Source organism: Vespula pensylvanica, chromosome 8, assembly GCF_014466175.1.
Source record: "Vespula pensylvanica isolate Volc-1 chromosome 8, ASM1446617v1, whole genome shotgun sequence".
NCBI lineage: Eukaryota > Metazoa > Arthropoda > Insecta > Hymenoptera > Vespidae > Vespula > Vespula pensylvanica.
The window spans coordinates 90,053-113,320 of NC_057692.1; the positions used below are offsets into that span (position 1 = coordinate 90,053).

General features: G+C 46.1%; 1 protein-coding gene across 2 annotated transcripts in view; it reads right to left on the bottom strand.

Annotated features, from left to right (window-relative positions):
* Window positions 1-23,268, bottom strand: part of LOC122631195 (nephrin) — a 73,232-nt gene that overhangs the window by 8,008 nt on the left and 41,956 nt on the right. For both annotated transcript variants that reach the window (XM_043816583.1, XM_043816584.1), the window contains exons 2-5: window positions 19,862-19,994; window positions 18,127-18,335; window positions 9,628-9,738; window positions 9,240-9,443 (exon numbers count right to left, since the gene is read on the bottom strand). In XM_043816583.1, coding sequence (XP_043672518.1) covers window positions 9,240-9,443; window positions 9,628-9,738; window positions 18,127-18,335; window positions 19,862-19,994 — 657 coding nt within the window. The remainder of the gene's footprint in view (window positions 1-9,239; window positions 9,444-9,627; window positions 9,739-18,126; window positions 18,336-19,861; window positions 19,995-23,268) is intronic.

A 23,268-nucleotide genomic window follows, 5' to 3' on the forward strand; every position in this document is an offset into this window, starting at 1 on the left:
GGACGAGTCATTATTTTTTAGATGAAAATAATTAAAACGAATTATAAGTTCTGCAATTAACTTACGGATCTTGGTTTTGTCTCGTATTTTTAGAGAATCGTTCCCCGCAGGATAATCAATCCTCTCTCATTGTTCTCTCTTTCTAATTCCTCTTTTCGCGATAGCACCGTGTAACCGAGAGGACGTGCTATACTGCGACAAATTGACGTTGATAAATTCTCTTTGTTATAAAGCTATACATCATTTGTGCTTCGTCGCAGCCTTCGCCAGGAACGGGAATCGAGTTATTCGGAAAATTGTCCACCGTCTTTGCTCGACTTCTCTTTGCTTTGAAACGTCCACTTTTCTCTCTCTCTCTCTCTCTGTTAAACTGTCCGTCTGCTGTCTATCTCATTCTCTCTCTCTCTCTCTCTCTCTCTCTCTCTCTCTCTCTCTCTCTCTCTCTCTCTCTCGTCACGATCTGAAATTCTTTGTTCGATAAAAGACAAATTTTCGTTAGCGAAATGGACGAGAAAGAACCGTTCGCTCGGTGGCATTCATAAAGTTTAACATGATATTGTACGACGCGACGTACGTATATACTTGCGCACGCGCGCCCACACACACATACCACGCATGTATTTCCTTCTCTTCACGTCGTTCTTATTTTATTATTCGCGCAAACCGGAGATCGAAGATGTATACACAAGTGTATTCCTCCTTGACGGCATTTTCAACTGTACTTCGGTCGCGCTTTGACGGCGCTTTGACGGTGCGAAGAATGGCGCTTTGACGGCGCTTTGACGGCCCTTTGACGGCGCATGTCCGACCACGATCGGTCGGTATTTTTGAAAATTTAGACGAGAAGCGCGTATACGAGGGAGCTCTTAGAATATTCGTTTCGACGTGGAAAAGAAAATCGAGTATACCGTCCGAGCGAGCCCGATTAAAGAGGCGTTTTCGAGCGTTCGTGAATCATTGAACGATTCCAATGATGGATCTCGCACATTACGTCACATATTTTTACGTGATTTCCTTCGTCGAATAAAAAGAAGCGTTCTCCGTTTAGACGTTTCGAAAGACTCGTCGAAAAGAGACGCTTCGATGAGAGAAAGATGTGTTAGGAGAAACGTACGCGTGTTCTTGTACGTTTTAGGTACGCGTACTTTCCGAAGGAACGAGATCGAGTCTCGTGGGTGTGCGTCGAACGTTTCCATTTTGATAGGAGCCACGAGGACGTGCCATCTACGAGGAGGAGGAGAGAAGTTCCTGGAAGGAAGACAAGGGAATATTGGATGGAAACCGTCATTCTCGATGAAGGAGAAGCGAGCGTGAAGCGTGGCCAAAAGAAAGACGGGGAAACGAGGGAAAGGAGGAAGCGAAGATGCGACCGTCTATGTTCGAGCAAACGAAATGCTCGTAAAAATCAGCCTCCTTCCGAAGCGTCTTTCAGATACACGTGTTTTTCGTTAAAGCGGCTCTATGTTCCGAACAACGACCGTACGGCCTAGCGAATCTATGCATGGCTAATGGTTATCGATTTTCAAGTGTACGTCGCATCGGTGCTGCCGACAGAACGGTCGACGATAAACAAGCGCGGTTCGCGTCGCGTATAACGAGGCCGTTCATTAATCCGCGATTCCGGCTAGCGCGGGATTTGTCACGCGTATTATACAAACAGCCGGTACGCGTACCCCGTTCGAGAATCCGCCCGGCTGTAGGTTGGTCCTAGTACAGATTGGGCAAAGGTACGAGAAGAGTGTGTCTATGTGCGCGTGTGGGAGAGAATATGCGGGAAACCTTGTTCCGAAGCACTTGTTCTACCTCGTACGTGCTTCTGCAGCGTGCTTAAAATTTAGGACAGTCTACCACTGTATCGTACAGCGGCCCTGTAAAAGTGGCAAAAACCTTTTGTACGAGATTAGCTCCTATTGCTTTCCGAAGGTCTCTCTCTCTCTCTCTCTCTCTCTCTCTCTCTCTCTCTCTCTCTCTGCGTGGGAGCGAATTTTGCTGATACGCCAGACCTGATTTTCCTCGCGAGCGCGCTCTTAAAAAAATATGTGAACGTCATTAAGGCAACGTACCGGCAACGTTATTTTCCCAAACTGCCTACTCACCTAGATAACGATCTTAGTTAAGTATAGATAGAAATTTCGTAAGGGCAAACATTGTTCGGGTTCGCAGTATCGTTCGATTCCGGATAGGATAAATATTTTACGGTCGAAGGCGGTCACAAATAAGCGAAAGATTATTTTGGATTCGGCGCGTATAGATCGATACCGAGCAGGAATATCATCGTCCCTTGTGGAAACTCTGGTAGATAAGCAGGAGTGTACGGTTACGCGAGTAATTCTCTACGCTGTTCGAATTACCGTGGAACGTAGGATAATCCGTACCTACGAGTTAAATCGTCCTTTCGCGTTGTACGAGAATCGCGTTTATCTTCCTCTTTACCTTTCTCTCTTGTTCTTCGCACGGGTTCGTTTGTAATATAATCTTTATACCGCGTCCGAAGGACTTCTCCGCGGTTCGTCGTGCAACGAGAAGATCGAACGTATGCCGTTTCCAAACAATTGGTTAGTCGCGACAAAGGGATTTCAGATACTCGAATTCTCTCGTACGTGTACTTACTCGATGTACGAAATAAAACTCGTTTCAACGTCGATTTAACGTCTAGTTAGCTGCATTCTCTCTCTCTCTCCCCCTCTCTCTCATACGCTCGGCATCCTTTATCGAGAAATTTATCTCGTCGCCGCGCCGTGTCCGCGACATAGTGCATTCATTTTCATTGATTTATCGACGCTTTTGTTGACTGTAAATTAGGATGAGTGCCTTCGGTATTCGGTTCGGAGAGAACCAAGTGGAATTAGCGGATAGAATTTCACCGCGACATTTGTAATTCGGTAACTATCTCGACTCATCGAGTCGTTCGCTTTGTTTCGCCGGAACGTTCGTTTAATACGCAATTATCTTGACTGTTTGAAACTTGCAGTACTTAATGGATGTATAAAAAGGCATTGGGGCGGCAGTTCATTCGCTTCGAGTTGAATGAAATTCAAGTTTATGATCGTCGCTCGAGCGTGGAACAAGGAAATGCCCCCGACGATAATTTTGGTCCGGGTTGTCCGCGCGACTTTGAGATAGACGGTATCGTTTGTAATACCGCAAAGTGCGCTCTTTCGAAGGGGGAAAGAGAGCAAGCTTAGTTCCCTCGCGTCGATACGATCGCGCGCGTAGCAAGCCGCGACATCCCTCGTTTACCCTCGTTTCGGCGTAGCGCCGTGTACACGGTACTTACCTACCGACGTACGTGCCACATGGTACACGTTTGCCTCGCTCGCGAGAGCGCGATTCTACGCGAAAAGCTTTTCTAGGGAAGGGTCCGTCTTTTCTTTTTTAACGCGACGTCGATCCTCTTCGGCCTTTTTATACGTTCCGTTCTCTTGGTAGACGTCTTGGTAGTCGTCTTTGCAGTCGCACTCGGTAGTCATCCTTACCGCCTAAGGCTAAGCTTTCGCGTTTCTGTTCCTACGTCCGTCGCACACCGGTACCATTTTCCTCGCTTAGAAATTCAGGCCAGTCTCTTGACGGAGCGAGAGCGAGAGGGAGGGTCTATTCAACGATGCCGGATATCCATTCAGAGGGCGAGGGAGAGAGAGAGTTGGAAAGACGTTACGTCTTTAAAAGGACGCCATGGATCAACGCCGACCAAGAAATATTCTCGATGCTCCGCTCCCTCTCCTTGCATCGGACTTTTTCTCGAGGAATACGAGAGTAGTTGCAATATTTATTGCCACCTGGCGCCGGTTACCACTGACACGCGTCAGCTTTACCGCGCCTAGACCGTCCTGACTACTTGTCGACTATACGTTATGCGACGTGTTTCGTTCGCTCGGAAACGTCTACTCCGGCAACGATCGTGCGAATTATTATTATATTATACGTTTCCTCGCGAACGCCGTCTAAAGTTTATACTTGATCTTTTCAAGACGCATCGCCGTGCTTCGAGACAACGTCTTTCAAATACTGCTTTTAACGGAAACACAAGGTTTAACCGTAACTTTTAACTTTTTCAAGTTCAATCTACCTTTACCGAATTGCGACTGAATGTCTTTAAAGTCGTCCATATCGAAGGTTTTTTTGCTTTTCTTCGAATACGCGATTCTCTGCTGATCGAAAGTTATTAATCGGCGAAATTGATTCAACCACTGGTCTTGGTCGTTCTAAAAGGAGAAAGAGACGAGAGCAATTTCGACGTCTTACTTTTTCTCAACGAATTACGATCGAGAGCTTTTGATCGTTCGGAGGAGATTTCGAGCAGAAAACTGGCGCGGTACGTAAGGAGTTTCCCAGTTTGCATAAATAGTCTAAATGCGAGATGAAATCATAGAAAGTCGCGGAATTAGTTTCGTATCGTATGCGTTGCCACCGTCGTGTTTTGCTAATTTTTTTAATTTTGTACGATAATTGTAAGAAAGTTGCTCGCGTTTGATATTTCCAATTTTGACTATTCCCTCTGGACGGCATTCTACCGCCTCGACGGTGTTGATTTGACGACATTAGGTATTGCCAATCTCTTTGCCTTTCTATGATAATTGCTCGTCTCTCTCTCTCTCTCTCTCATTTCGGAGAAGAAAACTCGAGGGAAAAGATAGTATCGAGCGTGAGCGCGAGAAAATTGATACGAAGCGTTATATTCGGGCGAGTGAAGAGATATCATTCGTAACTCGATCATCTCATGCGTGCACACGTCGTACGGATAATCCGATGATATCGTAGTAGCGTGGAGAAAGTAATTGTTTCGTCGTCCCGTCGGACAACTTGGTTGGCGAGAGAGAGAGAGAGAGAGAGAGAGAGAGAGAGAGAGAGAGAGAGAGAGAGAGAGAGAGAGAGAGAGAGAGAGAGAGTCGGATGAAGAGAGAGCGTGTAACGCGCGAGTGTGTTAAATCTTGGAGATATTATACCGTGCGCGCAAACACGTCCGCTGGGTGACACGACGTAGCGTAAGAAGGAGATGACGGATCGCAAGTTGAAGTCATTAATTCGTTGCGTTTCCTCCTGCGCTTTTAACGAAGAGGAAAACGTCGACTACGCCGAAGACGTTCGATCGAAATTGTCGAAAATGATAGCGAAGCGTGGAAGGATATATTCTGCGAGATTCAACGAATTGAATTGCAAAGCGAATGAAAGCCAAACTTTGCGGATAAGGATCCTTCGATGAAAAGCGGTCTGCGTTTCGACGCTCCGACGCTCCGCGACCCTCCGAGTATATTCGAGCGAGCGTATAAACCTTGCATTTGCATACGTATGCATACGCGTCGTAAAGGCAGGTATATAGGCATATCTATGGACGTACGTGCATATTATGTAATACGTTGTTACGTATATGCGCTGGGTGGCAATAATAAATAAAGATAACGCGTAGGATTTCTGTGGAAGCAGTTTGTTTAGAAAGGCCTCCAACGAAATCCTCGATGCGATATAATTAATTCTTCTATTACTCGGTACACGTGTTTCTAAATAATAAGGCTAATTCGAGTAGACGTTATTATAGCGAAATTCGGCTTTTGTGAGTTGGCGAGCTTCCTTCTCTTTGTAGGTGCCGTTCGCGAAGAAAAATTCGCTCGGAAAAGAGTTTCTAGGAAATACGAAAGAGGCTACCTCTCTGGTCTGGGAACTAGGAAGTAAAAGGAGAGAAGGGACGGATAGATGTACTTTCTTAAAAAGATGGAAGCTCGAGCGCGGCCGTTAAGATTTTTTTTACGGACGAGAACCCTGATCCGCAGTCGGTACGATTCCCGCGTCCGTCTCTCGTTGCCTTACTCTCTTTTCGAATCGAGTAATTGATCGGCGAAATTCAATTTCCAACGGATAATGAAATTCAAGCAACGTGCGGATTCGCCGCGTCTCCGCCAGATGATCGCTTCCTCCCTCTACTCGAGAGATCGCCGAGATTCAGCCACGTGTCCGTATTGCGTTTGAATTTTCTTTTCAACCGAGGACCTCGTACGAAGCCCACGTAAATGCGCCATCGATCTGGTCTCGATTAACGTTCCTCTTCATTCCATAATCCTCCTTGAAATTTCTTCGTCCTTAACGTATCCTTTCGCTTCCTCGACGTGTAAAACGATCCTAGACGTAGCTACGTACGGATAACGGGGGAACCGTTCGTTAAACGTCTTTCGATCGTCGGTCGGAAACGTTAGAAAACATTAGGAAACGTATCCAAATATTTAGACGTTGCGTGAAATGTTTCGGCGAGTAGAACGAAAAGGGTACGTCTACGTAAGGCGGAACGAAACGTTGTTTTTAGAATCAACGGGGAGATCGTTTTTCTCCCTTTCAATCTGTTCCATTAAACGGTTAAAAAGCTATATTCGTGTACGAGCGTTCGTGAGCAAGGTATTGAGAGGAGGAAAGTGTCATTTATAAAGAAATCATCCGTACGCGTCAGTCGAGTAGCTTCCCCTCGTCGGAGGAGTCGCGCAGGCATCGTCGACCAACGCGATCTCGAATAAACCCTTCGAATGCGTTCCTCCTACGCGAGATCCTTCGTGTGCCTTCAAAGGAGAAATTGCTGCCACCGTTTTGTCGACTCGAAACGAAAAGACATCGTGCCGGCCCTGGGTTCTCTTCGGTTGCTCTTGACGCGAGCGAGGTCGTTCGATTTCGTTCGTTTCATCGTTACACGCGTCCAATCGCCGAAATAAAACGACGCTAATTCAAATCTTAACTTTACCCAATTGTAAACTATTATCTCTTATAAAGTTCCACGATAGCTCTCTCGAGAGCCCCGAATAACCCGATAAGTGTATATAAAACTTTCGTCATATTTCTTTTTCTTATCGTTAACTCCTAGTCGTGTCGAAACTGTGCCGAAAGCATAAACGTGCGAAGCGTAAACGTTTAAGTAAATAGGTGGCGTAAACGGAAATCCTTTAGACGGCTTTGTTTTCATATCTCCCTCATTCGCGAAAAACTCATCGAGCGTTTTTAAGGATATCTCGTACGTCGTTACGTCTTTTTCTTTCAACGTGGCTCAAATAGCGCATAAACTTTGATCGCTTACTCGCACGTCGAAATCACGTAAAAGCCTCCGGTCGCGGTCGTTCAATTAATCGCTAGTTAATGCGAAAGCCGTGTTGGATGTACCAGATTATTTCTTTCGCCATTCAACTCCTCGCTTTGTCCACACATTTTTAATGGTCCCGTGCAAACAGTGTATTTACTTTTGTTCTTTGTCGCGAATTCTTCATCTCTTTCATTGTCTTTACTTTTTTCAATTATTCTCATTTTTATTCGTTTTCCATTGACGTAGCTAACGCAGCACGACAATTGAATTGATAATATCGACGTATTCAGCGTGAAAAAACGACGTAATGACAACAATAACAATAACAACACCAGCGGCAGCAGTAGCGACAACGACGACGATACTACAACGACAACAACAACAACTATGATAATGATAATGATAATAATAACAATAATAATAATAATAATAATAACAACAACAACAACAATAATAATAATAATAATTATTATTATTATTATCATCATTATTTTAACAAGAATATTAATAATAGTAATAATAGCAATGATAATCAAGTTGTTTCGCCTAAAGGAAAAAGAAGAAGATGAAAGGTAGCGTGGCGAATATGGCTATCGTAAAACGTTCCTTTCTCGAGCAACGGAATTAACGTGCGGGCACTGATAAAACGTTGGCGGTGTGATAAAACGCGGTGTGGTATTTGCTATCGAACGTTATCGAAGATGTAAGGGTTGGTGGCACGAGATAATGGAATTCACTTTGCAGGGAGAGAGAGAGAGAGAGAGAGGTGTGAGCTAGGACGAGCGAATTTCGGTCGCAGAGATATTATTCGTCCTTTAACGATCGCACGAAGCATCGTTTCCCTTGCTTTCGCAGTTTTTCCTTTACTCGGTTGTTTCTTTTACCCGCTCGTCTCTTACGCACTATAACCAGGGACAAGACACGTTTCTCTTGAAGAATACAAAGCACCCAAGGGGAATCGTCGAAGCTTCCTAAGCGAGGGGTAGAAGCGAGTGTACGCAAGAGTCTATCTTTCCACCTACGGCTATGTATCGTGTCTCGTCCATCTTGATTTACTTGTAACATAACGTGCGTATCGCACTGCTACCAAGGCTTTTGATCTCCGGTATCTGCAGTGTTAGAAGGATTTACGGGATAACATCTGCGCGATCTCTCTCTCTCTCTCTGCCTTTCCATTGGCGATAGCAGCAGCAGGGTAGTAATAGTGACTGTAACGGTAGCAACGCTTTCGAATGGACGATATTCTCGTCTTATACCAAGAAACTGTAACGCGTTGCATAAATTAAGGGAGCGAGTTTATAGCGCGATCGTGAGATAACAGCTTTTTATGTGGACACCGGGTCGAGGTAGATGTATCTTTTCATAATAGCAGCGTGCTGCGGACGAGATTAAACGCGCTTTCGAGCTCGGTCACGTTTAGCCACTCGCTTTCGACGCTCTAAAGGCAACTTGACGAACGGCGTATAGCCAACCCGAAAAATCTCCTATCTTGATCGGCGGCGTATCTCTTTCTCTCTCTGTCTCGCCGTATCGGTGTTTTTCTCGCCGAGCTCGCAGGTGAAGCTAGAAAAATGACCATCGGTTTTTCTGTTATCCCGATAAACATCACGCAGCGTACCGATAGCACGTCAATAACAAAGTACCATCGAAATACTCGGCTCTTCGACCGACCGTAACTCGCTCTTGTGAAAAAGCGATATGGTATTTCTACGATTGTTCGTTCGCACTACGATATCTGCCATCGCGTAATCCACTTGTCTTTTCGTCGTAAATGCGTTTTTATTTTTGATTTTGCTTTCGTCGCAGGTATACCAATTTTATCCTTTTCCTCCTCCTCCTCCTCCTCCTCCTCCTCCTTCTTCTTGCTCGCGACGGAGGGAGTATCGATCTAGATTTGAAAAGTCTGCTTGTAATTAAAAATGTTCGAGGACGTACGTTCGAGGAGGAGCGATAGAAATTAATAATACGAGACGCGTAAGCATCGTTTTTCGATGTACGTCGTCGGGTCGTCGGATCTAGGGTCGAACGGAGAGGCGAAAAGAGTCGATCGGTAGAGGCGAAAAGACCCTTGGAGAATCGCCGAGAGAATATTTATAGTCGTCCATTCAGCGTATCTACTTGAGCGAAGCGTCGCGTCGCGACTCTTTTGTTTGCTTTGTTTTATTGCTTCGAGCGGATAGATACTTACAATTCATATCCAGTCGAATGGTCGAGGACAGCGGGAGCGATCTGTTATTATTCGTCGCGTTGCAGGTCAGCTCCGAGAGGACGTCGTCTCGTCCCAAATTTTTTATCACGATCTCGCTGCGCGTCACGCCGCTTCGTACGTTCATCGTTTTGTTATTCATGAAATTGTTGTTGCGGTACCAGGTCACGGTGGGCGGCGGCTTGCCTGCGAAGGAAACAGACCATAGCGATAGTATTCGTTCGAATCGTAGGAGATATAATATTTCTTTCCTTCCTCGTTGTAGACTACGAATTTATTTCTATTTCTCGAGTTTACTTACGCGCGCGTATCGATCGTATTTGCGGGTATTCGATTGCATTTCGCAGCTTCTCAAACGATCGTTACTTACCGCCATACACGTCGCAGTAGAGCCGCAAGGAGTCGCCCTCGGCGTACGGTCCGGCCGTTTTGTCCCGAGCGATGCCTCTTTCGTCGACGATCACGATCCTGTGAGGTGGAACTGCAAAGTGACGGATACGAGGACGTAGATATTTACGCGCGATATTAGCAAAAGGAGAAGGATTCACGGTCGCGCCAGTCGCGCGCATCTATGAAGGCCTCCGCGGTCGATGTTTCTCTTTCCTCCCTCACTCTCTCTCTCTCTCTCTCTCTCGCTCGCCATCAAGCGAAAGTCCGATAACGCGAAATTGGTATTGGAAGATCTTCGGATGCTTCGGATATCGTGAGGCGGTATTAAATTGAAATCTGAAATCGATATCGCGCGTCTAGTTCATAGAAGCCAGCCACCTGTACCTACTGCCGTCGCGATAGCACGGAAAAGAAAACGGTATCGAGCGGTATCGAGCTGGTATTATTGGTAATGCGATGGAGAAATTACAATTGAAAAAAGTCGATACTCTGATTCGACATGACGAGGGGAAGGTTGGACGGCCATCTTCGTTGCGTCGGAGAAACGCGGGTGCGATCGACTGACTTGCTTGCATCGCCGTCGTTCCTTCCACGAAGAAAGACTCGCGCGACTCGTGATTCGCGATCGGAGCCGAGTCGACTGAATATCGAAGTTCGTTCCTGTCTTTCGCTCTCGCTTCTCGAGGGTACTATTCGCCGTAATAATTTCGCGACGTTCCGGTTTGAAGACCGCCATTACTATAATTGCTTCGGCACTTTCTCTCCTTCGCTAGCGCGGACAGCCATTTCTCGGGCGCATTTCCTCGGGCACAAAGAGAATCGTCTCGTACTTGTTCCTTTTGTGCTGGTAGAAGAGGAAGACGAGTACCTGCCAGATTCTGATTCACCCTACCAGGCAAATTACTTCGGTCTTGGTCCGTGTCCGTCTTCTTTCCGCGTCGCGATACACGTAAAATTTCATAGCACGAATCGTGCGCGTCAGAACTTTTCTTCTCGCGTTTCTTTCCGAATCGGCTGGTGGTATCGCGAGAACGCGACGCGAAGATTTCTACGCGTTTTACGGGAAAGCGAAGACCATTCTTATCGGTTAAACGGTACGTCGAAACCGGCTCCATATTTCTCTCTCCCTCCCTTACTTTTTATTTTTCTTTCGTTTTCCCATACACCCGGAGACTCTTGGTTTTCTTAGGCCACCAGTTTACCAACACTTTTGTTTCCCTCTCGCTTTCTCTCTCCCTCGCTCGATCGTATCTTCTAAACCTCTTCTAATCTCTTGTTATCCTTTCGGAGCGAGGCGCTCGAGAGCCGAGAAAAGAAACGGGACGATCGAGTTTCTTTCGTGGTTCTTTGTCTCTTTTATTTTCTTTTATTCCTTCCCGCACTCGTCGCGTTATTTCGTACCGTCCTTCTTAACTGCCGTTAAGATCTTGAAGCACACGCGAACGAGCGAGAGAGAGGGAGAGGGAGAGAGAGACGGAGAAAAGTGTCTCCTTTCCCGAGAGCGTAAAAAGTCGCGAATCGTGAGAACTGTTATCGAATCTTCTCTCCTTCTCTCTTTCTCTCGAACGGACGAGTAGGAAGAGGAAAGAGGCGACGGTGGTTTACCGCGTCGTGGAATTTTGCCAAGTATTTCCAAGTCTTTTGGAAAGGATCTATGAATGGAATTTAATGTCGCGGTAAGCATCGTAGCGTTTGCACGAACAAGGACGTGGAAGAGTAGCGAACGTGTTTTTCCCTTTCATTTTTCTTCCTCTCTACCAACTTTCTCCAATTCTTTATCTCCCGCTTCTCTACCATCGAAGTCTATCCGATGAAATAAGATTGTCCTATCGTGTTCGGGAAAAGTACCTTTCAACGTTGTTGATTCAGATGTAGGACGAGATTCGCGAATCCCCAACCATGAAACGGATGGAAGATGAAATTCGTCCCACGAAATTGGATGGAGAGGAGAGAAGGAGATAAAGACGATCGAAATTTCATTCCTGCCGACACCTAGCGTGGATTTCAAGAGCAAACGGGATGTATCTTCGAAGCGCTTTCTCATTATCTCTCGAGAGCGCGTACGAGCGAAACGAACGAATCTGGTCGTATGGCTTTAAGGAAAATATTCCTATTTGGAATCGAGTCGTTTTCCGGACGATGGTCACGCGATTTTTCCTAGTCCACGGAAAGATCGCGAGAGCTTTTCCAGTCGCGCGAGTAAAATGCGTCTCGACGACCGTAGTAATCGTCTTGCGAAGCTCGAAACGGTACAGACGGGACACGGCAAATGGGCAAATGGGACGGCGAAACAATTAACGTGGCTTTATATCTGCTTAATATCCGCGCCACGCTTCGGAGACGGTTTCCTGTCCGTTACGTAAATCGAAATAGATCCGAGATCGGTCTTTCGGCGAGCGTCCGCTTTCATCGTCGCGCCCTGCCGCGTCGGCCCGTTGATTTCGCTCGGAAACGCTTAAGCGATTTTTCTTTTCTTTTCCATCGAACCGAGAACGAGTGATAAAGAGAGGGAGGGAGAAAGAAACCCAATACATTGTTTTAATAGCGGGAGAAACGCGTCGATTCGCCCGACCGCATTCTCCCGAACAAAGCGATTAATCCGGGAAAATTGTTTGCAATTACGCGCATCCGGGTGCGAAGTGCGTGGCTGCTTTATTAATAATGATTGGAATATTACAAGAATGCACCGCGAGATGAAATCCAAATTTCCATAACGAAGTCGAGCGTGTTAAAGCGCATTTCTCGCTCTTATGATTTCGACTGGCGTCGCTATCGCGGCTCGTTAATTTCGACAGACACGCAATTTGTGCATTTTATGCGGCATCGGTTGGCATTCCTGAGGGCAGTACTCGTCGGAGGATCATCGATACGGCCGACGTTTTTAGGAACGGGACGGTCCGAACGGGCAAAAGCCTTTGTTTTTTTTTTTTCTTTCTTTTTTTCCCGAGGAGCGAAAACTCGTTGTTAGCGCGACTTATGCGCGAAACGTCATCGATTCTCTTTGCCAACTCGCTGCTACGAGAACGCTCGTTAAGGAAACGAGTAAGAGCACTGGTGTAGTGGATATCGACGACTTCGACTTGCTTCCATCGATGACTTCGTCGTCGTCGTCGTCGTCGTCATCGAAATACTCACTTTTTAACGTTCGCGATAATTCGAAAACGATCGTTCGAACGCGTTCCTTTCCGTTCTCTTGCCATTCTTTACTTCCTCGACTTCGATTTGTTTATTACTTTCCTCTCGAAAACGAGAATACATAGGAGCACTTTTATTCATCGACTCGTCGCGTTATCGCACCACGCGGAAACGAAATCGTATTGCGAATAGTTACCGAAAGTTGCTTCCTTGGTCCTCGATAGGTGGCTAGAAATACCGCGCGTAACTATGGGTTTGCGTCATCGAGCGAAAGAGAAATGACAAACTCGAAAGGCAGTGCCGACGGGTATGGGTTCTTTTGACGAACTTTGATTCGAAATGACGTAATACGAGTATTTAAGGGCAAAACCGCAGCCATCAGGTTCGCGAGCTTGAATTTTCTAAACTTTCAGCTTTTCCTTTGCGGTCGTTTGCAACAGACGTCGTGTAACTCGATTCTTTGCGAGCTCGTTCTCTGCTCGTTCTCCGCTTCTACCAAGTTCCGTGGAAGCACGAAGGAATTTCAAGAATGTCGTCGATTCGTACGCGCACGCGTTCGTTTTAATCCGAGCTGGAAAATGATTGATAGACTTATCGGTTCTTCTAGCGAGTAACTCGAGCAACTTTCGATATATTCGATACACAAAGGACCACTCGTTCGTTATTCGTCGTTCTTGCTATCGCCTCCGAGAGTTTGTTTGGGCAGAGCAATAAATGGATGGATAGAGATGAAGAGAGAAAGAGGGGGGATACTCGTTCGCATCTCTCTTGCGTGTTCACGCGTGAATTTCGACAAATTCTCCTCTTCTCTTCCCTTCTCGAGCGCGTAAATCGATCGTTCTCGTTTTTTTCCGTCCTTCCGCCACCGAAATTCGATCACCGAGATAGCCAAGAGCTCCGAAAACGCTTTTATTATTCAGCTGCGATAGAGCGCGCGTTCCTATTCTCAATGTTTCCTCAAAATTTCATCCGGTGGGTCGAGTTGTACGCATCGACGATAACTATTATCCGTTTGTAAAATTTAATCGTCTGCGAGTTAAGACTAATCGAAAGAACGCCCTAGTTCTTTCCAAGACCTATACCTTTTCTTCGAACGACGTATATCCGGGTATCTCGATTTAAACGACGTACGTATCTAAGTACGTATGCGAGTAAAGAACCAGAGAGAGAGAGAGAGAGAGGAGAGAGAGAGAGAGAGAGAGAGAGAGAGAGAGAGGGAGGGAGGGAGAGAGAAAACAGAGAAAATTCTGAGGCAGAGTGTACCACGAATGGGATAGAAGAGTAATTATTTCCTTCCTCGAAAACTCGACGTGACGTCCTCGGATCTTCCCTAGCTTCGCGAACGAGGACCTTCTTCCGTGATTTCTAACAGGTGCGGCCTTTCTATTTACCGTCGGTAACGACGAGAGCGAACCGATTACGGAGCTACTTTCAAACAATTGAATTCAAGTACATTTTCAAGCGGCGCTTCAACTACGTCCGCTTCTCCAAACTACTTCGTACGTCCATCGACGATGCTCTTCCCGTTCTCGTTAGCAAAGTCCTTTTTCCTTTTATTTCTCTAGAACGTGATTGCATTTTCAACGGTAAAAGTAGTTTTTAAATGCGAATTAACGGCGTAGCCGTTTCCCCGTTTCGCGTAAACCGAGCGATCTTACCGGATTCTCTAGATCTTGGCCAATCATTCCCTCAAGATTCCAACTGCCGAGGCAATTCTTCTACGCGAGGTTTCTTTAGCCGCGCGCCTGTCGCGTTACAATTAACTTTTCCGATCTTCATTCGCAAGCACTTCGTACAAATGTCGACAAGTTGGAAAGCACGAACTCGATCGTATTCTAGCTCATATTTACTTCCATCTTCAACAGGAATGTACATTTCCATCGAGTGTTTCCAATTTTGCAAATGGCTCGACGTCTCTTCTATTATATATTTTCACAGTCAATTTCGCTCATCAAAGCGGATGATCGATAAAGAGAAAATGAAAGAGAGAGGGAGAGAGAGAGAGAGAGAGAGAGAGAGAGACAAAGATGGCATAGCAAAGGAGAAAAATGAGGAGAATCGAGAGTCGCTCTGATTGTTCGGAAGAAAAAGAGCTCTCGTTTAATAAAGAGGAAAAAAAAGAAGGAGCAAGGTCGTTCCCGTTGAATCCCTTCGTCGAACATGGTTTTACGTGTCGTTTTTTCCTTCTCTTTCTCTCTCTCTCTCTCTCTCTCTCTCTCTCTCTCGCGTCCCCCACTTTTTTCTTATTAACTTTCTACGAGGGAATTTCGACTCGATCGTCTTTCGCGTCTGCACCAGATGCATCATCCGGACGGAAGTGTACTTAAAAGTAAAATACTATTAAAAGTTCGGGGTCGAGAAGACGAGTGAGAGAAAATCCAGATCGATTACCTTTCGAGAGAACAATTCGAGCGAAAGGTTACCGCCTCTTTTCCTTTCTTCTTCTTCTTCTTCTTCTTCTTCTTTTCTGTACCGCGCGCGCGGGCCCCCCTCCTCGCCATCGTCCTAAACCTCACCCTAACGTCAACGGATAGTCGAAAGTTTGTTACGGAAAGGCGATTTCGTTCGCAACTTTGACGGATGATCAAACGCATTTGATAACACGGGGAAAGAGGGAGAGGGCGATTTCAAAGTCCGTAATACGTAAAATTTCACAAATCCGTGGGACGGTTAGTCGTGGAAAAGATGCGCGTTATATTTTCAGGTTCGAGCATGATTTACGATTATACCGCGAGTCTTTGCCCGTTCCCAAGCCCGAAAGAGTTCTCGCGTTATTCGAGTTTCACAGAGAAAGGAGTTTGTAAAGCTTCTTGAAAATCGAAGAATCGATGTCTATCGTATATCGTGACGTGCCGTAAGAAGTATGCGGTGGAAAGCGTCGTTTTCCGAGTAACGAAGTTGATAAATTCTTTTCGATCCAATTTATGACTCTTCCTTCTTATTCTTCTCTTGAAACGTAAAAGACTCTCTCGTTGGTTCGCTTCCTCGATTCTTACTTTATTTCCTTTTATCTCTCGAACGTTCCTTGCTTCGTCGTTAGACCATTACTCCTTTCTGTCGTTTGCTTTCTATAATATATATTTACTTGTTATTAATATCACCTTACATCGGTATACACTTTTATGGTTTCGACATTGGATGGGTCCGTCTCGAAACAATCGTTGGGTGGTACACTTCAGCGGTAGTTTATTCGAGCCCGAGTTCGAACCTTGTCGAACTAATATCGAATTACTCGAAGGCAGACTATTCGATTCGATAACGAGTAACGTCGATCCCTCGCAGCAAATGTATTTGCGTTTCCTCGTTACTCCTTGCGATGGACTTTAAGCAACGAAAGCAAAAATATGCGATGAGCGAGAATTCGAGGTTTATTTGGAAAAACGAGTTTGGAAGAAGAGACAGGGGTCTAGCGTCTCGTCGAACGTTCGAAAACATCCTCCGGCGTGACATCGCTGTTCGCTCGCACTCATGCCTCTTTTCTCGTTTCTTCTTTTCTCTCAGACACAGACGGCTGCGGCCTGCTGGTTTGCGAGAAGCGCGATTTAAATTCCTCGAGTGCTCTCTTTAACGCCGTTTCCTTTCTCGCTTTTAACGAAAGGTCGCTCTCTTCCGTTCGCGTTTATGCGCGTACGTGTTTCGAAAACGACACGCGCCTTGCGAATATGGGGGGGACAGAGAGAGAGAGAGAGAGAGAGAGAGAGAGAGAGAACAAGCGCGAAGCGAGAAAATGAAAGAAAAAGATAGAGAGACCGATGTGCAACTAGCAATTTTAGCAAAGTACGGCCAAAGAGTGGAGAGGAGAGCGGAGAAAGCACGTTAATTGGCGTTCATCTGGAAAAGGTTTACCAACGCTCGCGTTTACGAGGGCTTCTGTCCGGAGCATGCTCCGGGTGGGGCCGGGGTTGTTCGGTAGAAGGGGCTAATTATCCCACGGGAAAAATTCCTCGGCACATGCCGAGGAGAAAAAGCAACGAGGCCGGCGCGGCACGCTCGGCCGGGGCATCTCCATAACTTCTGAACGGGATTGTTAATTGGATTCTTTTTTCCCTCTCTCTGCTCTCCCTCTTCTCGTCGCCCCGTCAGCTTCGTTCCGTTATAACAACCTCTTCCTTTTCCGTTCCCTTTTCCCTTCTTATTTTTCTTTTTTTCCTTTTTCCCAGAGTGGTTCATCTCCCGCTCGACGTTTTCCGTCATTCTTTTACTAGTGCGCGTGGCCGTGCCCGCTATACATTTCGTTCCTCTACAACGCCTCAACCGCGAGAGAAATCCGAGAAACGCTTCAACGTTTCAGCGTTTCAGCGGCGAACGTTTAAGGTATATGGAACAGTGGCCTCTCTTCTGTTTTTCCTTTTTTTTCTTTTTTTTTCTTTTTCCGTTGCTCAGCTAGCTCTTTCGTGAAGCGCACGTACGAAAGAAAAGTTTTGCAAATAATTCAAGAGAGATATTTACGTTTCGGATGCGAGATATCGACGCGACTATGACCTCGATTGTAATCGTCGATAAAAAAGATAATTTATCGATCGTTTGTATTTCATAGCTTTCGGCTAGAAAAGTGTAGGTACGTCTCGGCATTGCCAACGTGCGAGGAAGCGTGCGCGCACACGAGAGGCGCGATAGATATTTTCTATTCCTACACCCGAGGTTCTAGTATACCGGATGCATGCGTACATACATACGTTCCAATGTCAGCTGCAGAACGTTGACTATAAATCGAGACCGTTGGCCTTTTGCCGTTTGCCGCGTCTAGTGACGAGACGTATTGTTAGGTATAGTGGCTCGTGAGAGAGAGAGAGAGAGAGAGAGAGAGGACGGGCGCGACCGTTCACATATATCTAACGTGTAACATATTGTAACGTTGTAAGAAGGTAGACATCCAGTGCGACTATACCGTGGAAAATCCTTTTGAAAACCCCTTTGCATCTTCTCTCGAAGCTCTCGCGCGACCTTTCCAATGCGGAAAAATGTCAAACGTTTCGGTTACGCTCTCGGAGTATGTATCTCAGGCTGAAATCTCACACCAGACGAATAATATCCGTTTGGTACGAAGCCGAGTATCTCCGTGTTCCTAAGAGATTTCAAGGAAGAAAATCGAAAAAGTAGAGAGAGAGAGAGCTGTAGTAATACCGCGCGCGGTGTGCATAGATGCGCAAAAAAAGCGACGTTGGGAAGAATACGAATTTTGAATAAAAACTCATAGTATATCGTAGAAATATCGTAGATAGTATATCGTAGAAAATGCGTTCGATCGAAAACGAGTGAAGTCGATCGAAGTCACTTTCCGACGATCGTCCTTAGGAAAATAATCTTAGGATTAACGCGAATGAAAAGATCGTTTCGTTCTTACCTATCACCGTTAAATTGACTTTGGAGTTTCGCGTTTGGCCGATTTGGAAGTCGACCCGACATCGATAAATACCAGCGTCTTCCTCCCTTATGTGATCCACGCCCAGCTCGGCCGGTTTCTTGTCTGGCATGAAGTAAGCTCGACTCGAGAACACCGTGTCGTCCGACCATCTCTCGGCTATACCAAAGTCTCGATCTCTGGCGTCGACGCTGCGACAGAATCGCTTTATTATACCGATGAGTCTCTGGGCTTGCGATCAGCTGCCTCGAACGAATACACACACGATTTTCGATTCTCAGACTTGCAAGTTTCTCTCGTGTAATGCGTGCGAATGTGTCGAGGGAAAGGAAGAGCAGCGAGAAATAAATTTTATAATTTCAGCGGAAAGCATCTGAGGATAATTTACCAAAGAATGGCACAACGCGTAGTTTGAGAGACAGAGAGAGAGAGAGAGAGAGAGGAGAATACCTATACCTTTACTATATTTATATAATACGGATACGAGTATATCTATGTTAGCGACGTGCAAGCACGAAATCGTTTAATCGCGTAATCCATCTTGTGGTTTCTACATATATGCGTTCTAAAGCTTTGTTTTTCCTAGAGCTTCGAATCCAAATTAATAAGGCGTGGAAACAGTATCCATTACCGGGAATTTTTGTTCGTTCGAGTGAAACCGTACTGACGGATAGAAAATTTGTAGCGTTGAAAGAGTGCATCTCGTCTAAAGTTAACAAGATTAATTTTTCTTTTTCTTCTTTTCTTTTTTTTTTGAACGAAAAAATTTGCCAAGCGAGATGAAAAATGTTTCAATCTTGGAAAAGACTCAATTTTGTATTTATTATTATGTCGATAAAGGTTCTAGGAAAAGCTCGACTTTCGAGCGGATTTTTGCACGTAACGATTCCACGCTCGCTCCTAATGTAATTCGATGGTAACAGGTTTCCAGTCTTGGCATTATTCAGATAGGATCAATTAGGACCAATTACACTCACTGTTTGGTAGCGTGAGCCAAGTTTGCGATACCGATTACACTGCGGCATTCCATGACTATATATTTCGCATAGTTAACGTGCTTACTCGATCGCGCTGTTGTAAGAACTCGCTCGCTCGCGTTCTCTCTCTCTCTCTTTCTCTCTCTCCCCCTCTCCACTTCTGCATGTGTCTCTTTGCGCTTATATCGTAAACGCTCCAACTATTTCCAAAAGTTGCTACCCCCAGCGACCATAGTCATTTTTAGGTTCTCGATTATGAGTAGTTGGAAAACTCATTTCTCAATGCTTTGTACGGTATAGAAGATACCATCTAGATAGTTTAGTTCGGCGAAAGACTTGGCGATGTGTGTGTGTGTGTGTGTGTTTATACACACACACACACACACACACACACACACACACACATATAAACGCTTGTGTACATATATAGATAGGTATATATCCCCGATGTGAGACGAAAATCGAGTTCGAAGGCAATTTTCGGTTAAAAGCGACCACCAATCTCGCATTGTGTCGACGAGATGTATGTAGCCTGGTGCGGACCGATAGAGACAACGACCGACGCCAGTTTGTACATTCGTAGATGGATAGAAGGATAGATAGATAGGGCATGTGTCGGTATGTATGCGTGCGCGCGCTTGTACGTATGTATGTATTTGCGTAAGAGAGAATATAGTAAGGAGAGAATACGCGTATTTGTATGTACATGTAGGTATATGTATACACTGATTGCATCTCACCTGTAAACCGATGTTCCAAGATCCTCGCGATACCAGAGCACAAGATGTACCGAATCTCCTTCGTGGGTAGTTGATATGTCGCAGGGAAGATAGGTGGGATCTCCGACCAGTGCCACGATGTGCGATATGGGTACTAAACAGAGAGAAACAAGGCCGGTTGATATGAAATTCAAAGTGGCGTTATACGCTTGCTGGAATGTTTATCGATGGAGATAGAGAGATTCGCGAGTCGGATGGCCTATTTTACCGTATTACCGTACAGATTCGCCTAGTCGAGGCCTAACGCGAAGATATTAAACGGAACAAACCTATTAGCCGTTACCCGTCTCCTTTCCCCGTAATCGTTTTATCTAGAATCTGGTTTTGGTCGATAATCAAGTATCCCTCGCTAGTCGGACTCGGGTCAACGTAAAATACGGTGCGATAAAAATACGGTACGCGCGTTCTCGTCCTTACGACGAAGGCCTGTCGTAAATTTTTGACCGAATTCCCGACGTTATTCCGGCCGAAGTTGAGAAAATATTGGTGAAATACGAACGACGAGACGCGACGATAAAAGTCTATTTTCTAAAGGTTCGGGACCGTTGGGGAGAGGGATAGATTCGCGTTACTTTTCATGAAAATTTATCCTAAAGCGCCTATAAAGAGGCGGCGGAGTAGTAAGGGGAAGGGCAAACGCAAGAGCCGCAGGTGCGATCAACCTAAATCGACCGTTCGAGGGTTTGGCGAAAAATTTCTATAAGACGCGTTTCGTTTTTCTCGCGCGACTATTCCCGTTTGTCGACGATTTGTCGATGCCGTCTGAACCATCCAGGAATGGATCGTGCCGAGAGAAAGCCGCGTTATCGCTACCTCTTCCCTTTTCTGCCCAGCCGCGTCGTTTGACATTTACGAAAGTACATTGGCATTTTATACAGGCATCGTATATACGTCATACCGAGGACCTCGGTGCGGGTCGTCGTAATCGTCATAAGCGTAGCGACGTGAGGGAAAAGCGTCGGGATCGTACGAATGCGGTAAGTGGCGAGCGTAACGGCACAGTGGTAGCAGTTGCCGACCGGTCAGCCTAGTCGGCCTAATCGGCCACGTATCGGTCGAACCGAACGATCGAACCCGAACTCGGCCACGGCAAAATCGATGATATCAAAGGGAATGGCATTCCTCGTTACAGGAACATCGCTTTCCTACCGTCACCGTTCTCCTTCCGATTGAACTCATTAAGGGTATAAATTTAACGCACGATCCCTATGTTTCGCTTCGCAACCGGGGTCGGCCGACTACCCTCTAACGATCGATAGATATATCGTTCGATTACCGAAATACGCTTATATACGTACGGACGCGCGTCTACCGGTACACCCTAACGTAGATCCGTACCGTACTTGGATTCGATGGAAATCGATAGAATTTTTGACAAATTTTTTCAAAAAGGAACAAGCTTCTTCTACGGGACGGACGCGCGCTTCGGATAATTTCCTTCCTTCGAATTAGGACTGGGGTCGTTAACGCGCGTGTCAGCGATTTTCGATGCTAATTAACGATCGTTTACTCGTTAAAACGTACGGCATCGTCGGTGAGCTCGGTGCGATCTCGAGGCCCAGATTGCGAAGAAGAAGCGCGCACGGAAGGAGAAACGAGATCTCTGCGGCTCGTTAGAGTACGATTAGCTCGTAATATGCGCGAGAATGCTTTGTCGTCTCGTGGTACGAGCCAACGTACGGTTGGTATATTTTAAACGCGTCGGCGCGCGCCTCCGCGTCGCGGTGGCATTAACGTCACGTGCGATCATTCCAAACGGACAGAACGAGATTCTCTTTGTAGAAGCTTTAGCGCGAATGGTAAACGTTTTTCCTATTTCTCTCGCGATCCTCCTACGTGTACCTGCTAATATCGGGCAGGTTGAGAGAGAGAGAGAGAGAGAGAGAGAGAGAGGGAGAGAGGGTGAGAGGGAAAGAGGAATTATATCAGTTATTATTTTGTCGTTAATTGCAGTTCGCGTATCCGCAGAGAGGCGGATGAAAAACGACGGACGACGGACGACGGATCGACGCGCGTACAGACTAGGTTCCGCACTTATTGTAAGCGCAGACCACAGTTTCGAATTAATAGGATTTCGTGCGGCTCACGTAGAATTTCGCGTGTACCGATGAGAACGATCCAATTATTTACTTGCGATTGTTTCCACGATAACGAATAGACGTCGAAACGGGCCGACATTGAAGCTCTAATTATCGAATCGGTAGGAGAGGGGCGATTTCGCGGCCCATCTCCTCGTTCCCATATCGCGTCCTCCTTTTCTTCTATCTCGTTTACTCGCTCGCGATCTTCGACGACGTTTCGGTCGTTTCGATCTCCGACGATCTTTCGCGACGTACCTCTCGTCTCGCCGTATCGTCGCTCTCGCTTTACCCGCGAGAATGCGAAAATTCGGTGAAAGGCCGAATTCGTTGGTTTTTTTTTTTATTCGGCTAAAATAAAGAGGAACGGGTTCGCGTTGGTACGGCTACGTCTCACGACGAGACGTTCGAGTGGTCGTGGTCGGTTGCCTAAGCCGATCGTTTCGAACGTTATTCGAACGAGCCGATCGATAGGCGAATAAGGAAAAACCGTCGAGGTTGGCTTTTGTTCGACCAGGGAGAGTCTCGAGAATCGTGACCGAGAGCGAGAATTGCGCCGAAGGGGAAATGGCACAAGCTTTTTTCATATTTAGCGGAAGAAAGGACGGGAAGGCTCTGTCATTGGAAAATAGTATCGATGAAAGTACACGCTCGGTCGAGTTCGTCGTGCTCGTCCAAACTCGCACGCGCAGTGCTACTCGCGAATTATTCGTGCAAACACCGTTGACTCTCCGATAATGTTCATCGAACATGCTCATTTCCCGTTACATCGTTATTAACCACACCTTGTCATTAGTTTCCCCCTACTCGCGCTAATTCGTCCAAATTATGTACTTACTCGCGTCAATATTGCGACTCGCAAATTATTTGAATTGACTCGAAGCATTAATCGGCGCTCATACGTAAAACGCGAGTACGCGTCGATGCCTGGGCGTTGTTTGTAAACTTTTCGTTACGTCGTCGATTCGTTTTTTCTCCCCTTTCTACGCTCGGTAGGTCTCATCCCTTTTTATACTCCTTGAAAGAGACCGGAGAAACGAGCGTTGTCTCCTCTCTTTAGAAATACGAACGGCGAAAAGTCGTTCAAATAATTAGCAACAGCGAGGAAGGAGCGATACCGCCGCAAACGGGCCGTTTAGTCGTTTTTGCGCCTAACGACCAGCCGATCGATTTCAGGCGAAGCCTTTGGGAGGGTTGTGCTTCTTTGAATAAACTGGATATAAATCGAATGTACGTTCGTAAAGGTTCCACGTTTAACGGTCGGTTCGGCATCGATCATCGTCCTCGATG